The sequence below is a fragment of the Echeneis naucrates genome, chromosome 1, assembly GCF_900963305.1.
Source record: "Echeneis naucrates chromosome 1, fEcheNa1.1, whole genome shotgun sequence".
NCBI lineage: Eukaryota > Metazoa > Chordata > Actinopteri > Carangiformes > Echeneidae > Echeneis > Echeneis naucrates.
This window is the reverse complement of record NC_042511.1, coordinates 10303959-10319473: the sequence shown is the minus strand read 5'-3', so window position 1 is coordinate 10319473 and position 15515 is coordinate 10303959. Positions and strand designations below refer to the sequence as shown.

Here is a 15515-nt window from a genome sequence, read left to right as displayed (position 1 = left end):
TCCAGAGAGACATAAACAAATCTGTCTAATCTCTTTAAATCAATAGTGACAAAATGCCGGAGAAACCTGGCAACAGGGAGTGCCAAAATATTTGGGCAAATGGCTTCTCCGGCTGGCATCGCGGCTTGGTCGGCACACTAACCCACAGGAGTCTGTTTGCAGTTTACTGTTAACGTCCTCCTGGCAGATCCATTAGTCCTGGTTGATGAAACAAGAAGGGGGAAAAAATCCCCCATATATTTCCCCCCTCTGTTACTGTGGCCACAGGGTGGTGGGCTTGTTATTTCAATTTACAGATTATTCTTAGAGATGATATTACAGGGTGAAGAAGAAAATAGCTGTCACTGATGCCAAGTGCCCCCAGCATTGATGGAGGATACATTTTCTCAAGTGTTTTTGAGCTTTTAAAAAGTAATGATGACACAGAATAATGTGAAAAAAGAAGGTGTGATTCCAGATGTGTAATAGGAGAGTGAGATTACATGGTCAGGGTCTTAGAACTACAGTACTGTTACCAGCACAAATGACTACATGCCAACGGATTTCTCAGATAACTTACTACAACATGATTATTTTGTGACAGAGAGAGAAGAGAGAAGAGAGGGGAAAGGAGAGGAGTTTTATAAAATCAGCATGCCAGCTCATCGCAGTTAGCAAAAGCATTACAAAGTCAATCTGGGGTGAGTGTTTTATATGAAAACAACCCAACATACACTGCAGAGGAGTGACATGCACGTGAGTCATCCACAAAGAAGCCACTGCTTAATCTCACAAATAAAAAAGTCTGTCTAGCATGTTGAAAAATGTGAAGACAATGGAACTCTATAAGTGTGTATAGGTGTGATGAGACAAATTTTTTTTGGCACTGATTTATTCCAAATTGTATGTGTGAAAAGTACAATGAAGCCTGCTGGTGACAGGGTTCATCTGTGGGGTTGTGTGAGTGTCTTAGGTGTCGTAGACTTTCATAAATGGCTTCATGAATTCACGGGTTTACTGTGAAATATTGAACCATCACCCTCGTGTCTTAGGTCCCCAGGAACTCTGAGCATGACAACTACCAAAAACATTCATCTAATGCCAGTGGTTGATTACTGAAGAGGAACAGCGTGAAAGTGATTCAGCAGCCAAGTATGTTACCAGAAATCCATTTGGTTTTTCGTCGATTTGTTCATTGAGCATGTAGAAGAGTTGGTGCAGTTCTTAAAAATCAAGGAGGCCAAACAAAATATTAAGACTTTGTTCTGGGGTGTAATAATTTTTGAAACCCTTTATTCGAACATTTATTTTATCTTCAAAAAAAAAAAAAAAAAAAAAAAAAAATCATAAGGCTGCATTAAAATAAATGTGTAAAGAACTGATCATTTCCAAATAATGGAGGATGATTTTACTGACTTGCATTTATCTTGTCGTCTTCTGAAAACATCCTCTCCACTGTTCAAATTTCATTGTCTTATCGCTGAAGGTTACTTTTAGAAAGTATTCCAGCAGAGTTTACAGGGCCCATGATCGCTTCAGCATCATCTTAGATTTTTAGATTAGATTAGTACTAAATAGATTATTATTCAGAAGATTTTTCCTTCTCTAGAAGCTGTCTGAGGACATCTGAATCCCCATGAATGTACAATATCATATAGGTGCAATATAACACAGTAGTCTTATACTTCAGCAGTTTGATTTAAATGCAGAGAATAGAAATGTAGCTATATTAGCAGTCATTTAGTGTTTGACGTGACAGTTTTTCATTCATCCAGTTTAACTTGCAGTAGTTTGTGTGGAATTATGTAACGTGTTTTTTGTGTCATAGAGGAAATAAATTCATAACAAAAGCCAGCATGAGTTCATTTCAATTCATGAGTGAAAACAAATTCACAACTTCTCAGACTAAAATAAACTAGGGAGAGAATCTGTCAGACAACCAAGAATTACATCTGTCGCAGATGGTTCCTTCAGAGCAACGGAAGTGAAAAATATTGATGTCGGAGACATGAGACGTGAGAGGAACGGGAGCAGGACAGTCAGCTGACTAGCAGTTACAGAGAAAATGAAGTGCCGACAGATATCCTATCAAAAAAATATTTACTGTTACATTGTGATCTGGGAAAATGGGAAATTTGCACTATTCACTATAAGTCTTGCTTAGCAAATTATTTTGAATAGTATACAGTGTAATGAGGTAAATGTGAGGAATTACCTCAGGACACATCGCTCACTCCCTCAGTGAGTATACACGTATTCCTCTACTCTCCAACTCTGACTTTTCTGGTGCATGAAGGATGATGAGCATTGCTAATTTAATATCACATTTGCTTATGATTAACCAACGTGCAGTTCAAACACATCTGAGGCTAAACATATTTTTTAACTGTCTTAAGTGGCCACACTTAAAGGTGTGACCTTCTGTCATAGGGATTGGTTGGATACAAATTATTCCACTCCCCATAGCATTTATGCTGTTACGCATTTGTATGCACAAAAAGTGATATTAACAGAAGAACACAGTCATTCTGAACTGAACTGGTTTTGAAGAGTGATGGCATTTGGTGGGCAGAAAGTTGAGCCATTCTAGGTAGTTTTTACCTCATCTAACTGGTGGCTTGTTCTGTACACTGCCTGTGATGGGGAAACTCACTCAAAGAAAATAATCCCTTACAAAAAAAAACAAAAAAAAAAAACAAAACAAAACAAAAACTCAGCATCAAGTACAAACTGTATAGCTCCATGTGCCCAAGCTTGTCCTCCAACATTCTCCACTGCTACTATTTGACACGTTTGTGGATTTTGAACCACATTGACCTTTCTTCTCAGTCTTTCTCACACCACCTCCTCCCCTTAGTCCAACACACCATATAATTTTAACTTCTGACATTTGCCGATTTATTTTCTCCAGCTGGGACATTCCGCTCTCTAGACGATCTACAGTTCCCATGTCCAAGGGGGAATGAGAGGGAGAAAAGCAGGGCAATGGCTCAGACGAGGCCCCTACTAGTCTCTCAAGGACGATTCCGGTCTGTCCAACCCCAACTCCCCCGCTGCTTCATAAATGTCACTTTACTAAATCATAGCTCCTACATTATGAGAGAGCTGTACAACAATATGTTGATTTAATCTGGTTTCTGCATGAAGATGAACCGGGTTGACACAGTTCAGCTCAACAGCTGGGTCTAACCTACAAAGCCAACACGGAATGTCTCACTGGGGCAAAATAACAGAAATGACTCCAGACCTGTACCCACAATAATATAAGGTCAGATACTGAAATTATTATCAGCATATGAATGCATGCTTTAGTATGAGAAGGAGGAAAAGGGGGAAAAAAATGGAAAAATATAGTTTCCAGGATTCTAAAATATCACAGATTTCCAGTGAAGCTTTCTGACAAGGATGCTAATTTAAGTTCTAATTAACAGTTGAACTGTCAGTGACTCTGAGTTGACTACATTAAAGAAAAATAAGCACGTGTAGACCAAGAGGCTGCAGAAAAGCCCTGAAAGCAGGAACGGGGTTGTGGGATATTATACAAGCCTTCAGATGTGTTTGTCTTGGCCTTAGCCTCTGAGTGATGTCATCATCAGCAGCATGGCTGTTGCTCCAGTTCTTTGGCCCAGTAAATGACGAGAGCACATTCATATCCAACTCCTGGGCAAGAGTTCCTTCAAGATCAGAAGATGCGTTTATTGCTGTACGTGCTTCAGTCCATTTTAAATGCAAATGTTCAGGAGGTTGTGTTCGAACGGGTCTGTTGAGCAGATGCTGTCCAACTTGATAGAGAGAAATGGGATTGCAAGAGAAAATAACTCTGTGGCTGAGGCACAATTAGGAACATTCATGAAATGTCCCATATATGAGTTTTATTTGGTGTGTTGGTATTCATAAGGTTATAGGTTTGTGGTTTGAAGTACCAAAAACCATGCTATCTAGTTTCGCATCTCCTCTTGGGCTTCTGTGTGTTGTTCTGGTAACAACAAGGCTGTGAACCAAGCAGAAGGTCTCCGAATATCTCTCCTGATTGGTTGATTGCATTCTGAGATAAGAAAATAAAGACTGAAGACACATTTCAGGTGAATACTGAAAGAAACCAACTCCAATAAATTAGGATGGAAGGTCTCCATGGACCATCACTGCTTCACCTCAAAGTCCTGATGGCTTGTTATTCAGTTTCTGAATACAGACAGAGGGGACACTTCTCTGTGGATTATACTGATATTTTCACAGTGACTGATCCAAAACCTGGACCTGCTTCATAATTAAAAAACACATTAAAATCTTGTTGATTAAATAAAACATTCAATGTGACTCCAAAAGGTTTCTGCCAGTTGATTTCTGGAAACACAGGAAAGGAAAATCTTGACTGAAGCGAGGAGTTAACAGGAACACTTGATATTTCAGAATCTCATAAACAAAGCTGAGATGTGCTTGAATTTAAGACATCCCCAGTTCTCAAGAAGACAGTGAGTTCTGTGAGAATAACCACATCACCAAAAAAAAAAAAAAAAAAAAATCTGCTCCGTCAAAAAATATTGATGTTGCCACTAAACAAATCAGGAGAGGCACCAAATGCTATGTGAATGACAAAATAGCAAGCTGGTTCAACGCTAAATCTAACTCATTGTGGTGTGTTATCACTCAATCACATGCAAACCCAGATACCTCAAAGAAAATAGATTCACATACATAATCAGTCTGCAGATAAGAGGGGGGAGAATGACAGGGACGTAGTGTGTTTGTGACAAACTCTCTACTGAGTTGTGCAAGCTGCTGGCTATAAGTCACCGTTTACATGGAAAATTGGAAAATGAGATTCAGCTCTAGATTGCTAAACATAATTTCCCCAGTGAGAATTGCACCATCGGTGCATCTCTTCGTGATGCTAATTCTACACTAGACTACAAAAAGTAACTAATCAAAAGACTCCATTCTCATTTTGAAAAAGCTGAAAATCTTCAGCTGAATTTACTCGACATTCTTGCTGCTAAAGGCAAGAGACTGGCTTTGAGCCCTAACTCTGCCTTTCCTCCATACTCACACACTCAAAGGTGGTGCCAAGCCCTAGCTAGGAAATTGTTAGATTGGGAGAAGAGAGGAGAAAATGAGGGCGAACAAGAGCAGCGGGAGGGAGGTTGGAGTGGGGACTCTTGTGGACAAAGGGGGTTAGGAAAGGAAAGAGTAAAGTCAAGAAAAGGGAGGGAAATGGCAGACAGAAAAGTGCTGAGCCAGCATGATTCGCTGTGTGTGTGAGAAGTGTGTTTATGCTACTAATGTGTACTGAGAGAGAGGCAGATACAAACAGGAAGAATCAAGCTAACAAATAAATACCAAGTGGTTCTAACAATGCATTAAGAAGCAACGTTCTGTAATTACTTTTCAACAGAACATATGTTAACTATGATGTTGTGTCATAAGTCTAAGTGTATTCGTGTTTTTCCAAAGTGAACACAAACAAAGAAATAATTCACTCACCACTTTCGCTCTTCTCAATCACGTCCACTGTCTCACCGGCCTTGAGGCTGATCTCTGAGTTCTCCTGCCTCTCGTAACTGGCCACAGCCACGTACTGCTCCAGCACCATGGGCTCTGAGCTGTCAGTCCCTGTGGGGAAGAAACAGGCTGTCAGCCACCTGCCCGCCGTGGCACCCCGCGAACGCCCACTGCAGCCAACTACACTGCCGTTGTTGCTGCTGTGCACCCGGTACGTCGCCATCGGCCAGCCCCCACTCCCTGCCACCACTGTTCCTCCTTGACCAATCAGAAGGTGAGATCACAACTTGGCTGCATCGTCCCAAATGTCTGGCCATATAGCTGAGTCGACCCCCGGCCCACAGCGAAGGACTGAGGAGCATTGGAAGAAATCAAAACAAAAGGAGGGAAAAAGTAGAAATTGTTTGGTAGGGCTGCATCTTGAGTCTAAAGTGGATCCATGACCTGCACCAAACTTTTAAGATCCAAATGAATAGAGGGAGAGGGAAAAAGAAGAAAAGGAGAAGTAGAGGAACTCCTAACGACTGGACGGGAAGACAGGGGAGCGAATGAGTGGAAGAATGGTGAAGTTTCCCTGTGGAAAATCAACAGTGCGGTTGAGAGGAAAGGCCTCCCCTCCACTGCCGCTGGGAGCCAGCCGTTGGACAGGGAGTTGGGAGGGGGGGTGAACACACCAATCATGGTAGTCGGCACTGCTGGCCTTAAATAGAAACATATGAGTGGACTAGAGAGACAGAGAGAGAAACAGGGAAGGAGGTTGGGTCCATGTTTATGTGAAACAAAAGAAGAAAGCATTTCAGTTGAGGTTAGGCCACTCTGTTTTCTCTCTCTCGTTCTCTCTGATGTTTAACCTTTTCGATGTCAACAGTGATTTCATCTGCTGTGCTCGCGTGGTCCATTTCTGATCCATGATGCAGACATGCTTATTTGCTTGTTTTGCTGGAGAAATCATCCCTGCTGATTAAGAGGGACATTTCAGAAGATTATGCTTCACATCCTGTACTTCTTTACTGCATATATAATTTCTAAAGTCAGAGCCAAAGCAGAGATGCAGCAAATGGTCTTACTGGCCAGGAGCTGAGTCAGAGACTCAGGGAAAGTGACCCTTCAGCATTGTGCTCTGTGGATGTGTTTCCACCTAGACCACAATATGTTGCTGCCTATGTTGGATTAAACAACTACTTTGTAAGACTGGACACAGTGTTTAGATGGATGGAGGTGGGATAAACGGATAACATGCAGCAGGCAAACGGCTGCCAAAGATCCAGTACCAAAGCTATACTTAACAACAAGCAAAATTAGGCAGGAAAAGGCAATCACCTGGGTAACTGCTGACTCTATACACTGGCACACGTTAGCACAGAGATGCAGAAGATGCTCAGTGTAATGTAAAACCAAAACAAATCTCCCTGCTGTCTTCTTGCTTGTGATTGCATCTAAGGTATAGCAGGCAGTTAGCCACTGCAGTCATTATGTTAATGGGACTATACCTTGAACATTAATTGCAGTGGGGGAGATAAGCTGTAGGTAACTAATATATCAGAGCTCCCTGTCACACAAATCACAGCAAGGACTATCACTACTGTTTACAGTGCAGCGCAAAAGATAGTGTTCCCCTGTGACTCAAATTAACAAGAGTTAAATCAATAGGTTGCAACGAAATACTATTTCTCCTCATCCTCTGTGGTCATGTAAAAGGTTTATGAAAATGAAGTACATTGCAGTACATTCATACATTTAAGCCACCCAGAATCATGAAGAGTAGGCTATAAAATTCATGTGGTGCTTAAAATATAATTAAGCATCGCTATATGTCGTTACTCAAACAAACAGGCAGGGAACAGCACGAAACCCCAGTAGCTTTACTTCCCCACCGGGTGAGTCTGCCTATTTATCTCTGTCTTTCTTGAGAAAAAGGAACACAAGCAGCCCACGTGCCGGGAGCAATCAAAGTCAGCCTGAGGTAATAAAGCAGCACAAATCGTGCTATTGAGAAGCCATGTGCAGCCACGCCTTGTTGAGAAATAACATGAATCCTGAAGCCCTGTTACATTTCTGTTGTCTATATATTCCAGTGTGTTTATTGCATAATATTTTTTTGTAAAATTTAGTTGGAAGTTTGTTATTCCAAGTTTCACAGACTTTGCACCTGCAAGAAGGAATAAGCTTTGCTTTCTGTTGAAAGGGGAATTAGTCTTTGCTGTTCCTGTAATCTACTGACACAGTGATCTTTCTAATGAAAGGAAACCTATTTATCTTTGTTATTCCCCAGAAATGTCTCCAGTTAAATAAAAAACAAAAAAAAAACAAAAAAAACAACATAAAACCAAAACATTGGCCAAATGTTCACCAGATGGGCAAATCTGTTTAGTTTTTTATTATTATTATTTGTATGCATTTGTATAAATGTGTTTGTTGCATTTGCAGGAAAAGAATTGTCTTTGCCAGGATATTAATTCCAATTCCATTTGTCTCTCCACTGATTATTGCTGTTCAACCAAAATTGGAATGACGTCACAAGGTGCAAACAAATCGAAACAATCAGACTTAACAACTTCTTTTAGTCTGAGATGCTGGAAACCAAAAGTTCACATTCTTGCCCTCTGGCAGCGTGCCCTGCAGTGCTGTTGGCCAACCTGGTTTTCAGAGAAGGATGGACAGAAAGCAGAGAGAGGGAGGCTGAATTGGAGCAGATGGGTGAAAGGAGAAGATGATGACAGCGCATGCAAAGCAGATGTCAAGGGAAAGCTGTAGTGTGAAACGAAACAAACAAGGAAAAAAAAAACTAACGGGATGCAGATGGCATGTGTCTCTAACATGAGCACAGTAGTCCATGCGTATACAACTCAAAGACACACAAAGCTACCTGAGGCCTCTTTCCTCGGGCTGTCTGTAAAGCCGTACATCCATACTGCAGAAGAAGAGAAGGAAGAAGAGAAGCAGACAGAGATTATTCGGTTTGACAGCATGTAAAAGCAAAAGTATGGTGGAGCAAAACCTTAAATTGAGACCTTTGCTCATCTAGCACACACAGTCATGGTCTGTGTTTTATGCTTGATGATTTCTCCATGCTGAAATGCCTCAGAATGCAAAAAAAAAAAAAAAAAAAAAAGATTTTTTTGTACTGCAATAAACACATCTTCCATTTTTATTGTCTTTCTCAAACGCTCCCTCCCTCAAACTGCAAGACAATTGCTTCCCATGCTTCACTTTGCTCCATCTATCCATTCAATTCTCCATTTCTTTCCATCGCTATATCTTGATCTCCTGGAATGCCTGAGAGTGCCGTAGTCACTTCTAAAGACTGCTGACTTCCCACACTCCCTATCTAAAGAAAAAAAAAAGAAAAGAAAAGAAAGAAACATCTCAACCCCCAACCAGGAAATTAGACGCCATGCATCAGAGATGACAGGGACCGAAGAGGTGGTGAGGATTGGGGGTGTGAGCCAAAATCTGGAGGCCGCCTTGTGATATTTCAAGGAACCTACAATTTGAAGCTTGATTTGAGATCTATCAGAACAAAATAATATTTTAGTGTCTGGGTGTCATCTTTTCCTGGAAATGAGCCAGCAGTCAGCCTACAGCACTGCTTAAGAAACTGGACAGAATTATATGAGAGAGCTCAAACCAGAAGCTGGGCAGGGCAGCTTACGGAGATTGAGGAGAAATGGAATTGAAGGAAAAAAACAAAAAACCAACCAAACAAACAAACAAAAAAAAAAAAAAAAAACTGCCAAAAACAAAACATATGCATGAATTTGTATTCAAATCAGCTGTTGCGCATGTTTTGAGTCAATAAATGAATGATTATCATACAGTTAATGTTTTTTTCCCCAATAAACTGGCGGAAAAAGATCAAATACTGTATAATAAAGAGTGTATTATTGGATGAAACATTTTCTGAAAGTAGTGAGTAAAAAAAAAAAAATAATAATTAAATAAACAACTTGCATATCACATGGAAATTATATTTAATTACTGTAATTAATTAATTACAGAAAATATGCTTAGATGTGGGAAACTTAATTGACGGCTGGATAAGCTGCAAATATGTATATTTCCCTAACAAGGTGCCAATACATCAATAAACTGAATTTGACACCCAACTGTAATTTTTCACATTAAATACTGTAGGTATACTTGAATTAAATCAATAGGTTGAAAACGGCTACATAATTGTCTTAAACAAAAACCTCCTAAGTTTCCACTTCGTTTATGGTTACAGTACTGTTAGATCAAATACCATGCCAACTATCAATCCAGTGTTTTCTCAATAGTCAACTTGCTTGTTATAGCTTATATATATGTTATATAGCTTTTTATATTTCATCAGCAGCTTTCTGTACTGGATCACAGGGTGTGCTGCTCCTGCTGAGAAGCCAACAGCTCCTCTTCGTTTACTCACATGAGATAATACAAGCCAAATACCTTCTCCTGCCACACCAGAGCTCCCAGAGGGAGCAATACAGGCTGGTCCCAGGTCAGCCAGGGTCAAATCCTGCTTTTTAACGCCCAACCATGATTATTAACCAGCCGTCTGCTCTCAGTGTAGTGCACAACATCTGACTGATATTAGCTCTCCTCTCTATTCTGGCTTCTTTACGATCCAAGCACCCCCTCCATACAAACACATCCATATGGAAGCTTAATTCTTTTCAGGTGATGATGCCACAAACTTGGACGACCAGCAGTGTTTTGAGAATCAGAATTTAAAATACTTAATTAATGCCCAGAGGTTTGTTACAGACGTTCGATAATAGAAACAGAAATATTACTAGACATACATAGTTCTGGATATAATATAGACAGAATGTAAGAATAAAATTGATAAAATATAGATACGTAAAGTAGAAGTTAAAAAGCACGGGGATGTAGCTCAGTGGTAGAGTGCATTCTTTGCATGCAGAGGGCCTGAGTTCAAACCCCAGCCACAATGCAAGCCAGTGGTAAGGTTTGTACCAGTCCCAAGCCCATATAAATGAGAGCGGCATCCTGTATTTAAAACTGTAGGCAAAGTCCTAGAGCTGACTTGCTGTGGCAACCCTAAATAGGGAAAAGAGAAAAAACTAAGAAAAGTGGAAGGTAAAAAATTTTAATGAAAGTAAATGGGCTAATGAGTAAGTAAACATTAAGCGGAAATATTAAAACATAAAAACTGCAGCTTGTAATTCAATATTTAAGGTGCAGCTTGTAAGATCCAGGGTACTGCACAGTTACAATTACAAATTCTCAGTCTTTCACAGGGTTTGAAAGTCTGATGGCCACTGGCAGGAATGGTTTTCTGTGATGCTCACTGGTGCAGTTTGGTTGTCAATCCCTTTGCTTCTGCGGGTAATCTTCCTTGAATTCTGACCCCAAACATCTACATTACCCTACAATTTAAGGCCTAGATACTGTGAAAAATGGCATCTGTGAAGTCTTGCTTTCTAGCTTTCTGTCAATAAGTTTGGAGCTGCAGCTAGAGAGGTTTGGTGTGGACTTCCTGAAGTTTGATACTTCACATTTACTAGTTGATGCTGAAATTTTAACACATTTTACTATAGTGCCACCAAATTGCATTTTTTTTCCCTGATGTTTCCTATCCAAAGTCACAAATCGTCACTTAGCATGGTTTCCCTTGAGGTACAAAATCTATGTTTTGGTGAGTAGCAACAGTATGTCTTTATCGTGTCAAGGATTTTCCATGACAACACTTTATTATCTCAAGCAGCCAAACAAATATACTGATAATAAACATATTTTTCTTCAAAAAAGAGTGTTCAACAATTTGAGGGCACTGTTGGCTTCACAACAGGAATAAACAAGTGTGCAGCATTTTGATACTTTGAGCTAAATGATAACAATTACAATGAGGCAATGTTAACATATTCAGCAAGAACAATGTTTATAGGAAGTCTCAGAGAGATTGTTTTCTATGGGTGGAGTAGTCCTGTGGGCTATGAGGACCAAATTGTGTACTGTACTCTACAATACTTTGACCTTTTGTTTTCTGTTTAATTTTAAGTGTTTAAGTGTGGAGATCAATAAGAAGATAAGTTTGTGCTTTTAAGCCTCAAAAAACCTTTCATTGTAGTTTGGTTCAGCTTCTCCTCTGATTGGCAGACTATTTACTTGTGCTTGAATAAAAATCTATCAGATTTCACATAAAACCTGAGAGAAATCAAGTCCTGTTAGGATTGAGGGATGGCTGGAGGGCAGTGACTGCTTTGCTATGACATTATAAAGTTACAAATGTTCTGATGGATTTCACTGTGAATTGTATGCTTTCAATATATTAAGAACTGCCAAAGTCAAGTCAAAGTCAATTATCCAAAAAAAAAAAAAAAAAAAAAAAAAAAAAAAAGCCTTCAAAAACTTACAAATCCTTCACCAATTAGCCAAAATTATCAGTCAAGAGTTTAAAAGATGAATCCATTTCCCCTGACACCAAGACAAAGGTGACCAATAACAAATTCCAGCTAACCGGCATTGATCTATCACATGTGGAAATGCACAGTGGCAGAGAATGACAGCACCACTAACAATGTCAAACCCCAGGCTAAAGGTAACGAGTATTGATACAATGTTTAGCAAGAGGAGAGACACACGGAGACGTGATAATTTATCTCTGACTTAGCCACTGTGGTTTCACAAAGACAAATTACATTTGTGTGCAAACAGCGTGTTGAAAAGAGCCACAGATGATGGGCAACGCCGTTATTTTCAAAATGGAGCCGCTGGCAATGATATATAGTTTCCAAGTGGGAGAATGACACAGTGTGGGTGCTCCATTCGGGGTGAGGATGGATCTCTTCCACAGTGAGCGATGTCATTCCTTGGCTGTCCCAACTCCCTCAATCTCTGCTTTACCATGTTGTCACATTGAAGCACACTAATCCCACAAAGGTGCTTTGGGGATACAACTCCATTGCACCAAAGGGGATAAGTCTTGCTGCTCCTACAATCATAGTGAGGTAACTATTCCTCACTGTTCAAGTTCACTTTATTAGTACCCGTTGGTAGATTTGTTTGCAGTAACAAGAAAAAAGGCATTTCAACATACATAGATTAAGGACAACAGCTAATTGAGACAGCACAGAACAAACGTGTAGCTGCTCAAAAAGCTCACCGATCAGGATGAAGAGCAAAATAAATAAATAAATAAAAGAACACTCAGATCCCAATACGTTAGAGATCCCAATAGATCAGTACGTTAAAAAAAACATGTTACATTTTCAATAAATAGGAATAAATACTAAAAAAAAAAAAACAAAAACACTAAGACTTGTTTAAGATGGAAACAGCAGCAGGAACAAAGCTGTTCCTACAGCATGTGGTCCTAGAACTCGGGACTTTGAATCTCTGCTCAGATGGCAAGAGCTGGAAGTCACTGGATAGGGGATGGGAGTCATCCTTTGAAATGGAGCTGGCTAGCCGCTGCAAATGTTTGGTGGACAGTGACTCTGAGCCCAGCTGTTCCTCCCCAATCAGCCCACTTGACCATTTAATGATTTGATTCAGTGAGTTCCTTTCTTTTAGAGAAAGGTTTCCAAATCATGATGCATGACAGAAAGCAAAAACCAACCAACCAACCAACCAAAAACAGACGCTGGTGTCCCATCAATAGTTTGTCCCTTAATGATGGTAGATTAAGGTTTGTTGGCATTTATCCTAAAATCATCTTTAGTTTTGGATATATTGAGCTGTAAGTATGAGACCTGACACCACTTCACAAAATTGTCAATGACAGGGGCAAGACTATTTTCATTTCCCTGGAGCAGGCTAACGATCACCAAGTCGTCAGCATACTTTAAAATGAACTGATCTTTAAAAGTGCTCTGACACATGTTGGTGTAAAGGATGAAGGAATGAATAGCAAAGGTGAGCGTACACACCCTTGTAGCTGGTAGAGGAGCACACTTTGTGCTCAGAACTCACTAACCTTGACTGTGTCTTGTTTGCTAAAAAAGTCTAAAATCTAGCCCACAAGATTCCTACTCAAGTTAAAATGTTCTACAAGCTTCTGGGTAAAAATGTTTGGTTGAAAGCAGATGGTAAATCAATGAATAAATGCTGAGCATGAAACCCAGTCGCTTCTGGATGTTTAAAAAGCAAGTTAAGGAGAGTGAGTGTGGCATCCTCCAATCCTCTCTTCGGCCTGTAGGCGAACTGTAATTGACCAATTGCACACTCTGTATTTTTGAGAATTTCAAAACATACCCGTTTTTCAAAGATTTTCATTCCAATTGAAGTCAAGGCCACCGGTCTAAAATCACTCAGTGTCATGACATGGCTATATTTAGGGACCGGAACAACGACCGCGTCCTTCCAAATTGTGGGGACATGCTGCGCTTCTCAGGATTTTTCTCAAAATTTGATGGAAAACCAGACTCAGTTCTTTTGCACAGCTTGGAAGTAGCTGACCACAGATGTTATCTGGACCCTGACTTTTGTTAACCTTTGTGCAACATCCTCCAATTTTCCATAGAACTGCTGGTTGTCACACATTTCAAGGTGTAGTATCTATATTACACTGCAAAAACTTAACATATTAAAACGATTGTAATAGCAATTAAGAGAATCAGTAAAAGCAGTAGCAGAGCCAAAACCATTGGAAGCGACACTAGTGATACCTCATGGCTATAAAGCTGAAGAAAGCCAATATCATATTTCTGGTTGAATCGATATCCAGTTTAATGTATTGTTAACATTGATATGATAAGAGTGCACTGACATTCAACAATTGTTGCAATTAAGGGCTCAGTGTGATGCTACATGTGTAAAAGTCAACATAGAGAAGAGTTTTACTCCTTATGGTTTACGGGGAGGCAGGTAATGGACAGTGTAAGTGTCATATAAATGTGCCCCTAATGGTAGGAACAACGGCCTGGCTCTAAAATCCTAATTAGCACTGACAGCTGAGCAGATAGGAATGCACACACAAACTGCCCTTGTCCACTAAACCCACACTTGTAAAAATACTAACACGCACGCATAGGGACACAGGCCTCCTCCCTCCTGCAAGTAAATACAACTGGCCTTTCCAGCGCAAGTCTGAAATCTTATCCACTGTGCCACGTAAACAAACATGTTTTTGTCTGACAGTCTCAACCTCTGTGGCCTCTGCTGCCCAAACAGCACCCTCCTTCGTTCCATCTGGATCTGGCCTTCACATGGACGACTACGAGTTCCATCTGTTCTCTGCAGAGCAGGGAAGTAGTACAGAGCCATGACCCCTGAGACTCCCTGGACCTGAACCTATTTAAAAAAAAAAAAAAAAAAAAACTATGTCTGCCATTTTTGTCCTCTGCTAACTTGAAGCGGGATGAATCACTATTTTCTGTCAGTGTATATAGAAAACAGAGACAACAATAGAGACACCAATGTTTTCTCCCTGGTTGGGTGTTAGCAGTCATGTCAGTCACTGGTGGATGCGATCTAGATAATTCATTCATGAGTTGAAATTTCTATCTTTGCTAGGATATGTTGCGTAGTTTGCCTTTCAACATTTCAACTGTCTTTACTCATTCATATTGTACAGCGCATCAAAGTGCAGAGCTGACAATCTGCTCTGTGGTAACACTAGCATGCACACACCCAAGATTCATAAACCGTAATGTGACATTGCATGGGACCGAGATGATTAAATGCTAATTACCAAGATCATTTTGGTTTTAATAAACTGTTTGAAAAAGAGAGCTTTTTTGTGTCAAGCATGGGAACAGGTAGATTTGCCATTTATGAAACATGGGCACTGGAGGGGAAAATTAAATCTGGGTGCTATGATATGGCCAGCGCTGCTTTGCACTGAGAGCCCCAATGTTTTAAAAAGGAAGATCATGTCACAACATGAAGCAATTAACGCAAACATGTTCATTACAGGGCATAGTGGCTAACGCTGTTGTCCCATAATAAGAAGGTCGTAGGTTCGGTTCCCAGGCCTGGGGCCTTTTTGTGCAGAGTTTGAACGTTCTCCCTGTGCCTACAGGGATTTCTTCTGGGTACTCCAGTTTCTTCCCACTATCCAAAGGCATCATGTTTAGGTTCACTAGTGACTC

At 40.2% G+C, this 15515-nt stretch overlaps 1 protein-coding gene across 2 annotated transcripts in view; it reads right to left on the bottom strand.

The window, feature by feature from the left end:
• sh3pxd2aa (SH3 and PX domains 2Aa) overlaps positions 1-15515 on the bottom strand; it is a 100106-nt gene that overhangs the window by 25696 nt on the left and 58895 nt on the right. For both annotated transcript variants that reach the window (XM_029504865.1, XM_029504873.1), the window contains exon 7: positions 5461-5589. In XM_029504865.1, the coding sequence (XP_029360725.1) occupies positions 5461-5589 (129 nt within the window). The remainder of the gene's footprint in view (positions 1-5460; positions 5590-15515) is intronic.